The 16,896-nt window shown below is 37.7% G+C and overlaps 1 protein-coding gene across 4 annotated transcripts in view; it reads right to left on the bottom strand.

Annotated features, from left to right (window-relative positions):
* The window catches only part of DARS1 (aspartyl-tRNA synthetase 1), a 64,180-nt gene extending 56,495 nt beyond the window's left edge, over nucleotides 1–7,685 (bottom strand). The window contains exons 1-3 of one of the 4 annotated variants that reach the window (XM_049615689.1): nucleotides 7,642–7,685; nucleotides 5,082–5,139; nucleotides 1,958–2,050 (exon numbers count right to left, since the gene is read on the bottom strand). In XM_049615689.1, coding sequence (XP_049471646.1) covers nucleotides 1,958–2,050; nucleotides 5,082–5,106 — 118 coding nt within the window. In that variant the 5' untranslated portion in view covers nucleotides 5,107–5,139; nucleotides 7,642–7,685. Of the gene's footprint in view, nucleotides 1–1,957; nucleotides 2,051–5,081; nucleotides 5,140–6,898; nucleotides 7,575–7,641 lie in introns of those variants that run through there. The other 3 variants (XM_049615691.1, XM_049615687.1, XM_049615688.1) reach the window with 3 other exon arrangements.
* Between the last annotated feature and the right edge of the window lie 9,211 nt (nucleotides 7,686–16,896).

The raw sequence follows: 16,896 nt of genomic DNA, 5'->3' as shown, positions 1-16,896 counted from the left end.
AAAAAAAAAAAAAAAAAAAAAAAAAAAAAGAGACACAGTGGCCAGTGGGACAGAACAAAGGCTCCCAGTCTAATGTGAAAAAGACAACTAAATGAAGGAATACAAAACAATGTGATTATCTCTTGGTAGAATAAATGGCCGGAACTTTCAGAAAGGCAAATCAACATTTAAAAAAAAACTAGGGGCGCCTGGGTGGCGCAGTCGGTTAAGCGTCCGACTTCAGCCAGGTCGCGATCTCGCGGTCCGTGAGTTCGAGCCCCGCGTCGGGCTCTGGGCTGATGGCTCGGAGCCTGGAGCCTGTTTCCGATTCTGTGTCTCCCTCTCTCTCTGACCCTCCCCCGTTCATGCTCTGTCTCTCTCTGTCCCAAAAATAAATAAAAAACGTTGAAAAAAAAAAAAAATTAAAAAAAAACTAAAACTCCACCAATATTCCTCTCAAAGTCTAATGGTATTCAGCTGTTTGGGGGGAGTATACTGGAAGAACAGACAAACTTTTAGTAGTAGTGATACTGAGAGTGAGATATAAATCTAAAATGTCAGAATTTTAAAAATAATGGGCCCACAATAATTCTATAATAAACACTGAAAAGCACTGTAAGAAATGATGTAACACAGCATGTATTAAATATTATAGAAGTAATCAGCTCCGCCAGGAGACTAAGTGTCTTAGAAAACTACCACATTCTGTTCATATTCTACCAATTACTATGAGAACTTGGGTGAGTAGCTTTCTCATTTGAAGCCTCAGTGTTCTCATTTATAAAGCAGAATACCAAAGCCTGTTCTGCCTACTTCAAAAATTTGTAGGGATGATCAAATGTGAAAAAGTGTATGAAAAGTACAAAATTATAAACTAATGTTAAGTGTCATTAATACTTTTATACGATTCTGAACACTAGGCTAGGACAATTTTCTATAAGGAACAGGCCTGTCTAAACTACCTTAATCTTTCTTTGTTATTATTGCTAAATTCTTAGTACCATCCAATAGAACTTCCTACAATGATAAAAATATTCTGTATTTGTGCTGTATTTTGGGAGCCGCTAGCCATTGTGGCTATTAAGCACTCATAATACAGCTAGTGACTTGAACTACTAAATTTTAATTTGGTTACATGTAGCCAGGGCCACTGTACTGGATAACCTGATCTTAGCCTTATTTCTCTATCACCTATCTTGCTATCTAAATATTAAAATATAAGAATATTAACAAATGAAAAGCTTCTCAACCACACTCTTCACTTAAAACTAAACTTTTAGGGTGCCTGGGTGGCTCAGTAGGTTAAGCATCCGACTTCAGCTCAGGTCATGATCTTGGGGTTCATGAGCTTGAGCCCTGCATTAGGCTCTGTGCTGACAGCTCAGAGCCCAGAGCCTGCTTTGGATTCTGTGTCTCCCTGTCTCTCTGCTCCCTGCCTGCTCACACTCTCTCTCTCTCTCTTTCTCAAAAATAAATAAAAATTAAAAAAAAAAAAATCAAACTTTTGAGAGATGCTAGAAAAGTACCTTAAAGTCTTAGATTTAATCTGAATTTTTAAGGTCAAAAAAATTTTTTTTAATTTTTTTTTTTTAACGTTTATTTATTTTTGAGACAGGGAGAGACAGCATGAACGGGGGAGGGTCAGAGAGAGAGGGAGACACAGAATCTCAAACAGGCTCCAGGCTCTGAGCTGTCAGCATAGAGCCTGACGCGGGGCTCGAACTCACGGACTGCGAGATCATGACCTGAGCCGAAGTCGGATGCTTAACCGACTGAGCCACCCAGGCGCCCCAGGTCAAATTTTTTTTAAGGATGTCTTATAAGAACCTAAAACTAATTAACCATGGATTAATATTTCACAGTGATTTAAGAAAGAAAATAGATGTTTTGAAAGATTTACTTTGGTCTGTGAGGAATTTGCAAAACAAAAAACTTAGAATCCTTACCAAAAGGACCATAATCATTAAATCAATCTTACCTTTAGCTCTACTTGTATGAACCCTTGCACGCACCCAAACAACTTCATCAGCTCTGTGTACTGTCAAGTCGCTAACCCGAACCAAAACTCGATCTGCAGCAGATAAGTGAAACAATTTTGTAATTCAGAATTTACAAAGTCATAATTATTTTGGTTTGGCAGCTAGCATAAGTACTTGGTATTATCTTAAATAATTTCCAATCTCTGATAACATCTTCTTTTCTATCACTGTCCATACGCAATTTGCTTCAAGTTTTATGAACTGTACTAAGTACATCTCTAAAATCTATCCAATTCTCATTCATCTTCATTGCCACCATCTCAAACCAAAGTACCATTTCTTTTGTCTAAACTATAGCAACAGCCTTAAACTGGTATTCCCCTGATCCCCTAACTCAGTCTACACTGGAGTCAAAGAGATAGTTTCAAAACGCAAATCTCTTGAATACTTCAATGGTTAAAAAAATACAGCTTGTCTTTACCTGCCTTTGCCTAGGTGGACATGATATTTTCCTTTGCCTGCCATGGTATACAAGTCAACTATGCACAGGGGAGGACTTTCTGCCAGGCCTGGATAGTCATAGTACCAGGACACGGAGAATGATCCAGGGAGGGCATGTAACTCAAAATAAATAAAGTCCTTCTGTGGGACTTACTATAGACAACATGGGAATGAAGCTCTCTTTCCCGAGGTTGCTGAGCTGAGATAGTGTAGGCCTGGGCTGCAGCCACCACCTTTCCCAGTACCTGAGATGTATGGACAAGAGAATGCGGCCAGTAACCTAAAGGAAGCAGAGCCAAAAAAGTGTAGACAGAAAGCCCTGCAGATGTTGCTTGAGCCTCTAGATCCAATCATGCTGTATGCTATCTCATACTTTGTTTCCTATAGTTATGTGAGCCAATAAATTCCCTTTTAGGCTGTGAGTCCTCCAATGCTAATAACAAAACACTACACCCATCCAGAGTCTCCCAAACAGGAAAAATGTGACAAAACAACAATTATGTCAAGATAGTGATATAAGGCAATCATGATCCAGAAATCATTTTATTCTAAATATGCAGTAATTTGAATATTAAAGAAAAATTTAAGTATTAATTAAAAACACAGTAATAGACATGACATCATAACAACAGAGTAATATAAGATCTGTATTCCCAAGAGTTTTATTGCCTAAGTGTAACCAAATTTGTCAATATCACATGCAGCAAAACCTAGTTACTACATTACTAAAAATACCTTTGGGAGGATATTATAATGAAATCAAATTATAAATCTATTTTACCTACTTTGCTAAATGTATTTATAACTTGCCTCTTGAAGCAAAGATGCAGCTTAGAGATAATTCAATTGACAGGAGTATACCATGGTTCTCATTGCCAGAAACAACGAGAAAGAATGACGAATTTTTAAGCCATGAGGTAGCACAAGAAATTTCTGCAAAACATTGCTGACAGACCTTATGAATTAAGCCAACTTCCAAAACTGCTGTGTAAACTCAGGCAAAATAAAGTGTGAAAGAGAAAAGACAAAGCAGCATAAAATTTTAAAAGACAATTCTGAAAATGCCAAGATTGATAAAACAAAATGACTTACTAACTAGGCAGTCAAAACTCAAAACCAAATGAAACAGAGTAACATAAATCTAAAAGAATAAAGTTCTAAATAAACAGCATGATTAGGGTAATTCTAATAGTACTTTTGAAAACAAAGAGCAACATCCCTTGTTTCGTGTGGCATTCCAACTAAGTAGCATAGGGCTTCCCAACCTTCAACATATCCACACATCCTTGAAGGACATGCCACACTCTCACTGGTTGAGACTGGTAAGACTGGTTGAGACAATGATCAGGGGCAGGAGGGTTTCAGTTTGAAAATCTACTGCCTCTTCCACACTTCTAAGTCACTAGCATTAGAATGAAGGAATTTGGAGAAATGGAAACAGATCAGAAGGAAACTTGTTGTTGAACTAGGTATTAGGATTTTAGCAGAGATAAAACCAAAGGCAGTATTCTCCTGTTATAGTAATGTAACCAGGTGACATATAGTTTATTTTTCCCTCCTGTGAGAAGAAATTTTAAGTGGAAGACAGCAGTCTGAATTTGCCAGCCAAATGGGAACAGTAATTATGGCAACAGGTGACTGGGGCTCATGTAAGAGATTGAAACACCAGTGAGATTCGTTGTTACAGCTCAATCAAGTCCAGTTTAGGAAGACACCTGAGCTGAAAAAAAGTCTCAAATCACCTCTCCTGCTTGTCCGGGCAAGAGAATGTCATCTCCTATACTATATTGCTTACATCTCATTTTATACTAAATTCTTTTATTCTATTGTTTTTTTTTTTTTTTTTTTTTTTCTTTCGGAAATGGTTTATTTTCAGCAAACTATTTAGGTCTTTTAATGCATACTTTGTCAACAAAGTTGGGAAGTAAAGTGATTTTATGATGGTACAATTAATCAAATCCAAAATAACATTAAAACTGATCTGGAGATTTATTATTTCCAAAAATTAAATTTAAAGGCAGGCTTCTAAATCAGAAGTACTTAAAAAATAATTTGAGGGTAAAAAAAAATAATAATAATAATTTGAGGGTGTCTACCAAAAGAAAAGATTGTTAAATAGTTAAGAGTAAGATAAATCTGCTGAAATTACATGCATACAAATATACAAAAATGCAAACAAAGGAAGGCAAATGCTTATAAATAGAAAACAGAATGTGACAAGTCAATTTCAAAGAAATATAATAATGCAAGGGGGAAAAGGAGGTGGTTTCATAAACATGTAAAAAAGTTGTATTTAATGAAGGCAGTTAATATTACCCATTCTTGTTTTATCTCATAAGCCAGAACTTAATCTCAGTTAAATCTTTTACCTTATCGTTTTAACATAATTTACCATTTAAAGTATACTCATTTAACATATTTTCTTCCCTTCCTAGATTAGTAGCCTCAAACTGACAATGTTTCTGCAGGGTTATGGTGTCTGGTTGGGTTATTTATTCACTTAATCTTTTCAGAGTTATGCCTTCAGAGTTATTATGCCAAACTTTACTTAAAACTTTATGAAGTGCTTTCCTGGAATTAGAAGAAAAAAAAAAAAGGCTTTATTATCATATAGCTACTAACCTGGTTTTTCTTGTGACTGTATCATTGAAGATACTCCATATCTTTCTTTAGCATAATCCTACAAAGAAATGTTTTTGGATTATGACTTTTTATTTAAACGTTAATAGCATAGTATACACATAAATACAAATAACAGAATATAAAAATGAATTCATTTTAACTTTCAGAACCATTTTATTAATTAGAGAGTCAGTAGTTTTAAAGTGTGGAAATCTATCATTTACCTATATATAGAAAGTTTCTGGTTAATTTTTGAAGATCACCACTCCTGGATGGATATACCATATGCAACAGCTTTCTCAGCTAAAATTTACATACATGTATAACACATCTTAACTACCTTCTTCAAAAAGAAGATTAAATGACTTCAAAGCAGGGATATAAATTTCCTCTGTGAAGGGAGTAGGATGAAGTACAGTTTTATTAACTTCCTGTTACAGGAAGAGATGTTCAAAGAGAACCAACATTTTGGAGTAACCTTTCTGAGCACCAGATGTCCTCAGTTTTTAAAAATGGGTAATGTTGGACATAAGCTACTACAACTTTGTAAAACAGCAAAAAAATTCACCAGCTTCCTGTTTCTACAAACTACCCTCAGGGGCGCCTGGGTGGCTCAGTTGGTTAAGCGTCCAACTTCGGCTCAGGTCATGATCTCACGGTCCGGGAGTTCGAGCCCCGCGTCGGGCTCTGTGCTGACCGCTCAGAGCCTGGAGCCTGTTTCAGATTCTGTGTCTCCCTGTCTCTCTGCCCCTCCCCTGTTCATGCTCTGTCTCTCTCTGTCTCAAAAATAAAAAAAAGTTTAAAAAAAAATTTAAAAACTACCCTCAGTACACAGGGTTGTAAGCAGTTGGAAATGGCCAATATCTAATTTCTAGTTACATTTTAAAGTTAGCAACAGGAAACAGGTGATATAGGGTACAGACTATTAACAACAAACTATACTTACAGAATAGACAAGTGGTCTTTTATTTTAATCTCCCTTTACTTCTAAAATGGTACCTTAAGATCCTTCTAGCTATAAAATGACATAATAGCACCACAATGCCTACCTTATATCTAGACCTATGCAATCTGCAAGGGAGCACAGTTTATATAATTAATCAGATCAAAAATAAGCAAGAATAATTTCCCTAGGTTTTACAAGGTAATTTAAAACATATATGAAACAATTAGTTTGTCAGTCTATAGCTACTTGGTGGAATCCTCTCCTGTAGATCTGATGGATACTGCAGTTTGTGTTTATACCAAAATAAACCAGACATGTTAAGGTGCATACTGAACAAGTTTTTTTTTTTTTAAATAAAAAAAAAAAATACACCTAAAGACAAAGATAACCCAGCCGTAATAGAGAAATACAGTCACACAAGATAGCATGAGGCCAGCATTTGTAGATTACATGGTGTGAGTAAAGGGTCATTTATCAGTACTGTTCATATTTAGGCAACTTTTATTCCATCTAATGTTGTTAAGATGACCTATTCCTTATGTAGCTTATCACAAATTCATAATTACTCAAGAGAAAAATTAGGAGCTGGGTAGGGATTAAGGCCCAGTTATCCTACAATGCATATAAGTTGTAGGATGTCTTCAAAATTTCATTTTTGAAAAGCATTGAAGGACCATTAGGTATTAGGAACTACCCACATGATTTTGAATCACTTCATCTCAAACGCTTGCTCTGCAAACTTCCCTACCTACCTCACTGGGTCACTAGAAGGGAGAAAATAAATAAAAATGGCAAGCGTTCTTTAAAGCTGTCACACGGTAAATGGTCATTAAACACATCGACAGATCGCTTCACTAAGTACTGTCATTACCTGTAAAAACATTAGGAACATGAGAGCTGAGAAGAGAAATCGACTATAAGTGGACATTACAATTTTACAAGACGAGGTGTAGGGGCAGATTACGTGAAGGACGTGCCTAACCCAGGCACGTGTGACCCCAGCCGCTCCTACTTCCGGGACAGTTGTTGCTCCACGTCCACCCTACCCCGGGACACGCTTCTGTTACAATAGGCCTCCAAGCGCCCCTGTGAGAAATGAGATCCGAAGTAGGTCTAGCCACGATGCTCTCGCGCAAGGGCCCTGGAAGCACAGAGAGCGCTCTGGGCGCCCGGACACCAGGCCTGCGGCCCGCAAGCAAAGTGCGGACAGGGAGCTGGAAGCAGGGCCCCGCTCACCCTACTCCCTCCCTCAGCGCGATGTGGCCCAGGGGTCTGTCGTCCCAGTCCCGGGGAAGGAGAACACCCACTTCCGCCGCGTCCATGATCTCCCGCGGCTTCTCCTGACTCCTGCGGCTTGCGCTGGCGCTGGGCATCGGGACAATTGGACGGGGCAGCGGTCACCACCCTCCCTCGCAGGCTTCCGTAGGGCAGGCCAAAAGGGCTTCTCCCTCCCATACAGTCTCCGCCCTCGCGACACTCAAGCCACAGCAACGCACTCGGACTCCCCTTGGTGGGTCGTCTCCGGAAAGATCGCGAGAACTGAGATTCCTGAGCGCTGTAAGGCGAGCGACCCGCGCCGCCGCCTCCTCTTGCCCCACCCCTACGGGTGTTTACCTGGAGTTTGAGGGAGTCCCTGGGAATTCGTTGTAGTCTCGCGTGACTGGCTCTGTTCAGCTACGAGTGCCGGGGCTCCGGAAGGTGTGCTGCGGAGCTCGGTCTTTGTTCACTCTTGTCCAAACTGCAGCTTGTGCTAGGTTCTCTTTTTCAGCCTTATTTACCCTTCCCGGCTTTAGCTGCAGACTATTCACTAAAAAACCCACCCAAGCACAAGCCTCGGCTTTTCCTCCCCCGGACTGTCCCGCCTTCGCACTCCTCAGAGGCTTTGTGGCCGCCTGGGGTTACGGGAGACCTCTTCACAAACTCCTCTCTATGTACTGGGGACACAGGAGTGCTGGGTTAAAAGCAGTTGGCTTGCTAAGGTAGGATTGGGTACCAGTACCCGAGTGATAAGTCAAGTGTAAACACAATGGTAGAAATCCCACACAATTGCATCGGTTACCCGGACCCATAGCGTTATTACAGGATGTGCATAGTGTTGGTTGTTCAAGGGACAAATCACCTTGTTAGGCTTTAAAAAAAAAAGTGATCAATGAGCCTTTTATCGCAATTCAAAGTAATTTGGGGGGATAGATTAAATATTGTCTCCCCTGCTAGACAGCTTTGCACTCTGTCAAATTTTAACTATTTTAGTAGTGCCTTAGCCTGGCACCAAGGGCACAGTTAATACTCGTTAAAGAATGCAGTAGATCCCAATGCAAATGCAAATGCCCTGCAGGCTACCTCATTCAGGTCCTGGACTATAGTAGTGAGAACACAGACATGATCCCTGCCCTTGTGAAGCTTACCTTCTAATTGTAGGTGTGAAGTAGAGAGGTGCTATGGAAGTTTCTTTGAGGGCATTCATCTCAGGGTTCCCTGAGGAAGTGATGCTTAACTAAAATCTAAAGTAAGTGTAGGGGTCAGCCAGGTGAAGAGGGGCTTGAAAAAATGGAATATTCAAAGACAAGTGGGTAGGGAGAGAAAGATCATGGCTCAAGTTTGGAGACAGTGCATATGAGATGCTTTTGAGGCATCCGAGGGGAGATGTCCAGGTAACCACTGGCCTGTGGGGCCTGGGGCATAGAAGAGAGGTTTAGGCTACAGATAAAGGTGGGTAAGACCCTGGTGGGTAGGTGGTAATTGAAGTCTTGGACTAGGAAAGAGAATGTGATAAGAAGAGAGTGTTAACATTGATTGTCAACTGCTGCATAGACCTCAAGTAAGATGATGACTAAAACATATGTTGGATTTAGCAACACAGAGGCCATTGGTATTCTTAGTAAACATTGTTTATGGTAAAGTGATGGGATCAGAATGAGTGAGTGACAGTGAAGAAATGAAAGTACTGTAAAAGTGATTATAACAAATCTTTATATGGTGCTTACTGTGTGCCAAGCACTGTTGTCAGTGTTTTACATATACTTACTTAATTCTTAATTTTTTTAAATTTGAGGTATAGATGAAACAATATTATATTAATTTGAAGTGTACAATATAGTGATTCAATCTATATACATTTTGAAATGCTCACCACATTAACTGTACTTACCATATAATTTTATTACTCTCTCTCTCTATATATATATAGATATATACATTTACGTTTATTTATTTATTTTTAGAGAGATAGAGACCACAAGAGTGCGGGCAGAGAGGCAGAGGGAGAGAGAGAATTCTAAGCAGGCTCTGCAGCGTAGAGCCTGATGCAGAGCTCTTTCCCATGAACTGTGAGATCATTACCTTAAGGGAAATCAAGAGTCCCACGCTCAACCAACTGAGCCTCTCAGGTGCCCCACAATATTATTGATTATATTCGTTATGCTGTACTTTATATCCCCATGACTTAGTTTATAACTGAAATTTGTATCTTTTAATCCTCTTTACCTATTTCACTCATTCCCTCGTCCCCTTCCCTCTGGCAACCACTACTTTGTTTTCTGTATTTATGACTCCGTTGTTTTGTTGCTTTCTTTTTTTAGATTTCATATGTAAGTAAAATCATATTTTGTATTTGTCTTCCTCTATCTTTACTTATTCCACTTAGTATAATGCCTTCTAGGTCCATGTATGTCCTAGATGGCAAAATTTTATTCTTTTTTATGGCTGAGTAATATTCTATCGCATGTATACCACATCTTTATCCACTCATCTATCAGTGGATACTTAGGTTGCTTCCATGTCTTGGCTGTGGTAAATAATGCTGCAATGAACATAGAGGTACATATATATTTTTAAATTAGGGTTTTCATTTTCTTTGTGTCAATATCTAAAAGTGGATTTATTGGATCATAGAGTAGTTCTATTTTTTATTTTTTGAGGAACCTCCATACTGTCTTCCATAGTGCTTGCACCAACTTACATTCCCTTTTTTCCAGTGCATGGGGGTTCCCTTTTTTCTACATCCTTGATAACACTTGTTATTTCTTGTCTTTTCAGTACTAGCCATTATGACAGGTGTTAAGATGATGCCTCTCTGTAGTTTTGATTTGCATTTCCCTGATGATTAGTGATGTTGAACATCTTTTCGTATGTCTCTTGGTCACTTGTATGTCTTTGGGAAAATGTCTGTTCAGGTCCTCTGCTGTTTTAATCAGATTTTTGGGGGGTGTTGGGTTATATAAATTTTTTATTTTGGACATTAACCCATTATCAAATATGTCATTTGCAAATATCTTCTCCTATTCAGTAGGCTGCCTTTTTATTTTGTTGATGCTTTCCTTTGCTGTTTTAAAGCTTTTTATTTTGGTGTAGTCCCAATAGTTTATTTTTGCTTTTGTTTCCCTTGTCTGAGGAGAAATATCTAGAAAATGTTAAGGCTGATATCAAAGAGATTACTGCCTATGTTTTCTTTCTTTTTAAAAAAATGTTTATTTTTGAGGTGGGGGAGGGACAGAGATAAAGGGAGACAGAATCCCAGGCAGGCTCTATGCTGTCAGTGCAGATCCTGATGTGGGGCTCAAACTCATGAACTGTGAGATCATGACCTGAACTGAAATCAAGAGTTGGACACTTAACCAATTGAGCCACCCAGGCACCCCGCCTATGGTTTTTTTTTTTTAGGATTTCTGTGGTTTCAGGTCCCACATGTAGGTCTTTGATCCATTTTGAGTTTATTTTTGCGTATGGTATAAGACAGCAGTCTAGTTCCATTCTTTTTCCTGTAGCTTTCCAGTTTTCCCAGCACCATTTATTAAAGAGATTGTCTTTTCCCCCATTGAATATTGTTGCCTCCTTTGTTGTAGATTAATTGACCATATAAGTGTGGGTTTATTTCTGGGATCTCTGTTCTGTTCCCTTGATATATGTGTCTGGTTTTGTGTCAGTGCCATACTCTTTGATTACTATAGCTTTGTATTATAGTTTGAAATCTAGGAATGTGAAACCTCCAGCTTTGTTTTTCTGAGATTGCTTCAGCTATTTGGCATCTTTTGTGGTACTATACAAATTTCAGGATTATTCATTCTAGTTCTGTGAAAAGTGCTATTGGTATATTGATAGGGATTGCACTGAATCTGTAGGTTGCTTTGGATAGTATGGATATTTTAACAGTATCACTTATTCCAGTCTGTGAGCAGCTTTCCATTTATTTGTGTTATCTCCAATTTGTTTTATCTTATAGTTTTCAAAGTAAAGGTCTTTCACCTACTTGGTTAAATTTATTCCTAGGTATTTTATTTTTTTGATATAATTATAAATGGGATTTTTTCTTAATTTCTCTTTCTGCTAGTTTGTTATTGCTGTATAGAAGCACAATATGTTTCTGTATGTTAATTTTGTATCCTGCAACTTTACTGAATCCATTTATCAGTTCTAATAGTTCTTTGGTGGAATCTTTAGGGTTTTCTATATATAGTATGGCATCTTCAGAATGAAAGTTTTACTTCTTTCTTACCAAATTGGATGCCTTCTATTTCTTTTTGTTGTGGGATTGCTGTGGCTGATTGCTTTTTGTTGTGTGATCGAATAAAAGTGGTGACCGTGGACATCCTTTTCTTGTGTCTTTTTTTTTTTTTTTAAATGTTTATTTTGAGAGAGAGCGAGAGTGTGTGTGTGTGAGTGGGAGAGGGGCAGAGAGAGAGAGAGAGAGAGGGAGTGAGAGAATCCCAAGCAGGATCCACACTGTCAGCACAGAGCCCGCCACAGGGCTCGATCTCACAAACCATGAGATCATGACCTGAGTCGAAATCAAGAATCGGACACTTAACTGACTGAGCCACTCAGGTGCCCAATCTTGTTTCCGATCTTGGAAGAAAGTGTTTAGTTTTTCACCATTGAGTATGATGTTAGCTGTGAGTTTGTCATGAACGACCTTTATTATGTTGAGGTATATTCCCTCTATGCTCAATTTGTTAAAAGTTTTATCACGAATAGATGTTCAATTTTTGTCAAATGCTTTTTCTGTAACTACTGAGATGATCATATGATTTTTATCCTTAATTTTTTTTGATGTGGTGTATCACATTGATTGGTGGATATTGAACCATCCTTGTGTCCTTAGAGAAAATCCTACTTGATTATAGTATATAGTCTTTTAATTAAAGACTATATTGTATTATTGAATTAGGTTTGCCAATATTTGTTGAAGAGTTTTGCATCTATGTTCATCAGGGATTTGGCCTGTAAATTTTCTTGTTTTGTGGTGTCTATGTTTGGTTTTGGTGTCAAGTAATGCTGACCTCATAGAATGAATTTGGAAGTATTCTTTCCTCTTCTGTTTTTTGGAATAGTTTGAGAATAGGTATTAACTTTTAAAATATTTGGTAGAATTCACTTGTTAAGCCATCTAGTTCCGGACTTCTCTTTGTTGGGAGTTTTTGTATTGATTCAATTTCATTACTAGTAATCAGTCTGTTCAGATTTATTTCTTTATAATTCAGTCTTGGAAGATTGTGTGTTCCTAGGAATTTATTTCTTTTCAGTTGTCCAATTTGTTGGCATAATTTTCTAGTAGTCTCTTACAATTGTATTTCTGTGGTGTTGTAACTTATTTTTCATCTGATGTCTTTGATTTCTTTGAATTCTCCCTTTTATTTCTTGAGAGTCTGGCTAAAGGTTTATCAATTTTGTTTATCTTTTCAAAGAACAGCTCTTCGTTTCATTCATCTTTTCTATTGTTTTGTTTGTTTTATTTGTTTGCACTCTCATCTTTATTATTTCCTTTCTTTTACTAACTTTGGGCTTGGCTTATTCTTACCTTTCTAGTTCCTTTAGTTGTAAGGTTAGATTGTTTATTTGAGATTTTTCTTGGTTCTTGAGGCGGGCCTGAATTGATATAAACTTCCTTCTTCGAATTGCTTTTGCTGTATCCCAGAGATTTTGGACTATGTTGTTTCTATTTCATTTGTCTCAAAGTATTTTTTAATTTTCTCTTTAATTTCTTTATCAACCCATGGTGGTTTAGTAGTATGATGTTTATTCTCCATGTTTGTGTATTCTCCATGTTTGTGGGGTTTTTTTTTTCTAGCTTTTTTCTTGTAACTTATTTCTATCTAATTTCATACCTTTCATACCTTTCCATGGTTGGAAAGGATGTTTGATATGATTTCAGTCTTCTTAAATTGACTGAGACTTATTTAGTGGCCTAACATGTGACCTATCCTGGAGATTGTTACATGTGCATTTGAAAAGAATGTGGGGGCACCTGCGTGGCTCAGTCAGTTAAGTGTCTGACTTTAGTTCAGGTCATGATCTTGCGGTCCATAACTTTGAGCCCCGCGTGGGGCTCTGTGCTGACAGCTCAGAGCCTGGAGCCTGCTTCAGATTCTGTGTCTCCCTCTCTCTCTGCATCTCTCTCCCTCTTAAATATAAATAAACATTAAAAAAAATGTTCAAGAAAAGAATGTGTCTTGGGGCACCTGGGTGGCTCAGTCAGTTATGTGTCTGACTTTGGGTCAGGTCATGATCTTATGGTCCGTGGGTTCAAGCCCCATGTCAGACTCTGTGCTGACAGCTCAGAGCCTGGAGGCTGCTTTGGATTCTGTGTCTCACTCTTTCTGCCGCTACCCTCCTCGTGCTCTGTCTTTCTCTGTCTCAAATAATGAATAAACACTAAAAAAAAAAATTTTTTTTTTTTAAAGAAAAGAATGTGTCTTTTGCTGCTTTGGGATGAAATGTTCCGTATATATCTGTTAAATCCATCTGGATTTTCTGTTTGGACGATGTATCCATTAATATAAGTGGGGTATTAAAACTTCCTACTATTATACACAAAAATAAATTCAAAATGTATGAAAGACCTCAGTGTGAGACAGAAAACCATCAGAATCATAGAGGAGAACAGCAACCTCTTTGACCTTGGCCATAGCAACTTCTTACTAGACATGTCTTGGGGCAAGGGAAACAAAAGCAAAAACGAACTATTGGGACTTCATCAAGGTAAAAAGCTCCTGCATAGGGAAGGAAACAATCAACAAAACTAAAAGGCAACCAATGGAATCAGAGAAGATATTTGCAAATGCCATATCAGATAAAGGGATAGTATCCAAAATTAATGAAGAACTTATCAAACTCAACACCCAAAAGCAAATAATGCATTTAAGAAATGGGCAGAAGACATGAATAGACATTTTTCCAAAGAAAACATCAGATAGCTAACAGACACATGAAAAGATGCTCAACATCACTCATCATCAAGGAAATACAAATCAAAACCACGATGAGATACCACCTCACACCTGTTAGAATGGCTAAAATTAATAACACAGGAAACAACAGCTGTTGGCAAGGATGCGGAGAAAGGGGAGCCCTTTGGCACTGTTGGTGGGAATGCAAACTGGTGCAGCTACTCTGGAAAATAGTATGGAGGTTCCTCAAAAAGTTAAAAATCAAACTACCCTACAATTCAGCATCACATTACGAGGTATTTACCCAAAGGATAAAAAAATACAGAATCAAAGGGGTATGTGCACGCTGATGTTTATAGCAGAATTATCAACAATAGCCAAACTATGGAACTATGGAAAGAGCCCAAATGTCCATTGACTGATGAATGGATAAGGCAGATGTGGCATGCATATATATACATATATACATATAATATTCTATTGTATATTCCAATATGCATTTTATTTTATTTTATTATTTTTTTAGTATTTATTTTTGAGAGAGCATGAGTGGGGGAGGGACAGAGAGGAGACACAGAATCCCAAGCAGGCTCCAGGCTCTGAGCTGTGGGGCTTGAACCCATGAACCTTGAGATCATGATCTGAGCCAAAGTTGGATGCTTAACTGACTGAGCCACACAAGTGCCCCCCAATATACATTTTATATACATATATGTACATATATTTTATGTACATTTTAATGTAATACATTATGCTAAGTGAAAAAAGTCAGAGAAAGACAAATGCCATGTGGTTTCACTTATATGTGGAATTTAAGAAAACAGATGAACATATGGGAACAGGGAAAAAGAGATAGGGAAACAAGACATAAGAGACTCTTTACAATAGAGAACAAACGGAGGATTGATGGAGGGAAGTGGGTGGGGAATGGGCTAAAAGGGTGTTGGGTATTAAGGAGGGCACATGTGATGAGCACTGGGTGTTATATGTAAGTGATTAATCTCTTAATCCTGAAAATAACACCATATGTTAACTAACTAGAATTTAAATAAAAATTTGAATAAAAAATACATTAGAATAGAAAAGAAAAACAAAAGTCTCCTACTATTACTGTATTGCTGTCAATTTCTTCCTTTAAGTCTGTCAATATTACTTTATATTTAGATGCCTTTTGTTGGGTGCATAAATATTCACAAATGTTGGATTGATCCCTTTATTATGTGATACACTTCCTTCTTGTTATAGTCTTGTTTTAAAGTCTATTTTGTCTGGGGATGCCTGGGTGGCTCAGTTGGTTGACTGCCTGACTATTGATTTTGGCTCAGGTCATGATCCCAGGGTCATGGGATCGAGCCCAGCATCAGGCTCCACACTATGCATAGAGCCTGCTTAAGATTCTCTCTTTCTTTCTCTCCCTCCCTCTGCTCTTCTCTCTCACATGTGTGCTCTCTCTCTCTTAAAAGAAAAAAGTTTAAGGTATATTTTATGTGATTTAAGTATTGCTATCCCAGTTTTTTCTTCACTAATGTTTATATGGAATATCTATTTCCATTTCTTCACTTTTGGTCTGTGACTTGAGGTCTAAAGTAGATCTCTTATAGGCAGCATATAGATGGGTCTTGTTCTTTATTTAGTCACCCTTGTCTTTTGATTGGACTATTTAGTCCCTTTTAGTCCAATTAAAGTTATTGTTAGGTGTATACTTAAAGCCATTTTGTCAAATGTCTAGTTGTTTTTGTAGTTCTTCTCTGTTCCTTTCTTCTTCTCTTGCTGTCTTCCCTGGTCATTTAATGAATTTCTTTAGTGTTGTGCTTGGAGTACTTTTTCTTTATTTTTTGTGTATCTGTTATAGATTTTTGATTTGTGGTTACCATGCGGTTCACATATATCACCCTACGTATATTGGAGTCTATTTTAAGTTGATTGTTGCTTAAGTTCAAACACATTCTTTTTTTAATTTTTTTTTTTAACGTTTATTTATTTTTGAGACAGAGACAGAGCATGAACGGGGGAGGGGCAGAGAGAGAGAGGGAGACACAGAATCGGAAGCAGGCTCCAGGCTCTGAGCCATCAGCCCAGAGCCCGATGTGGGGCTCGAACTCACGGACCGCGAGATCGTGACCTGAGCTGAAGTCAGACACTTAACTGACTGAGCCACCCAGGTGCCCCAAGTTCAAACACATTCTAAAAGCACTACAATTTTACTCCCTCCTTCCGTGTTTATGTTTTTGATGTCATATTTTACATCGTTTCATTTTGTGTATCCTTTAGCTAATTATTTTAGATGTAGTTGATTTTTACTACTTTTGTCCTTTAAACTTCATAATAGCTGTATGAATGATTGCTCTATTATCTTTACTATATGTTTGTAAATTTACCAATGAAATTTTTCTTTCATAATTTTTTTACTTCTAGTTTATGATTTTTTTCTTTTCCACTTAAATAAGTCCCTTTAACATTTCTTGTAAGGCCAGTCTAGTGGTGATGAACTCTTTTAGAAATTCTTTGTCTCTCCTTCAATTCTGAATAATAACTTTGTCAGGTAGAGTATTCTTGGTTGTTGGTTTTTTTTCCTTTCAGCATTTAGAATATATCATGCCACTCCCTTCTGGCCTGCAAAGTTTCTGCTGAAAAATTAGCTGATAGCTTTATGGATTTTTTCCTATACGTAACTAGTTGCTTCTCTCTTGCTGCTTTTAAAATTCTA

This window comes from Panthera uncia (assembly GCF_023721935.1).
Source record: "Panthera uncia isolate 11264 chromosome C1 unlocalized genomic scaffold, Puncia_PCG_1.0 HiC_scaffold_3, whole genome shotgun sequence".
NCBI classification, from domain to species: domain Eukaryota; kingdom Metazoa; phylum Chordata; class Mammalia; order Carnivora; family Felidae; genus Panthera; species Panthera uncia.
Note: the sequence above shows the minus strand (reverse complement) of the source record. Positions and strands in the feature narration are given on the sequence as shown.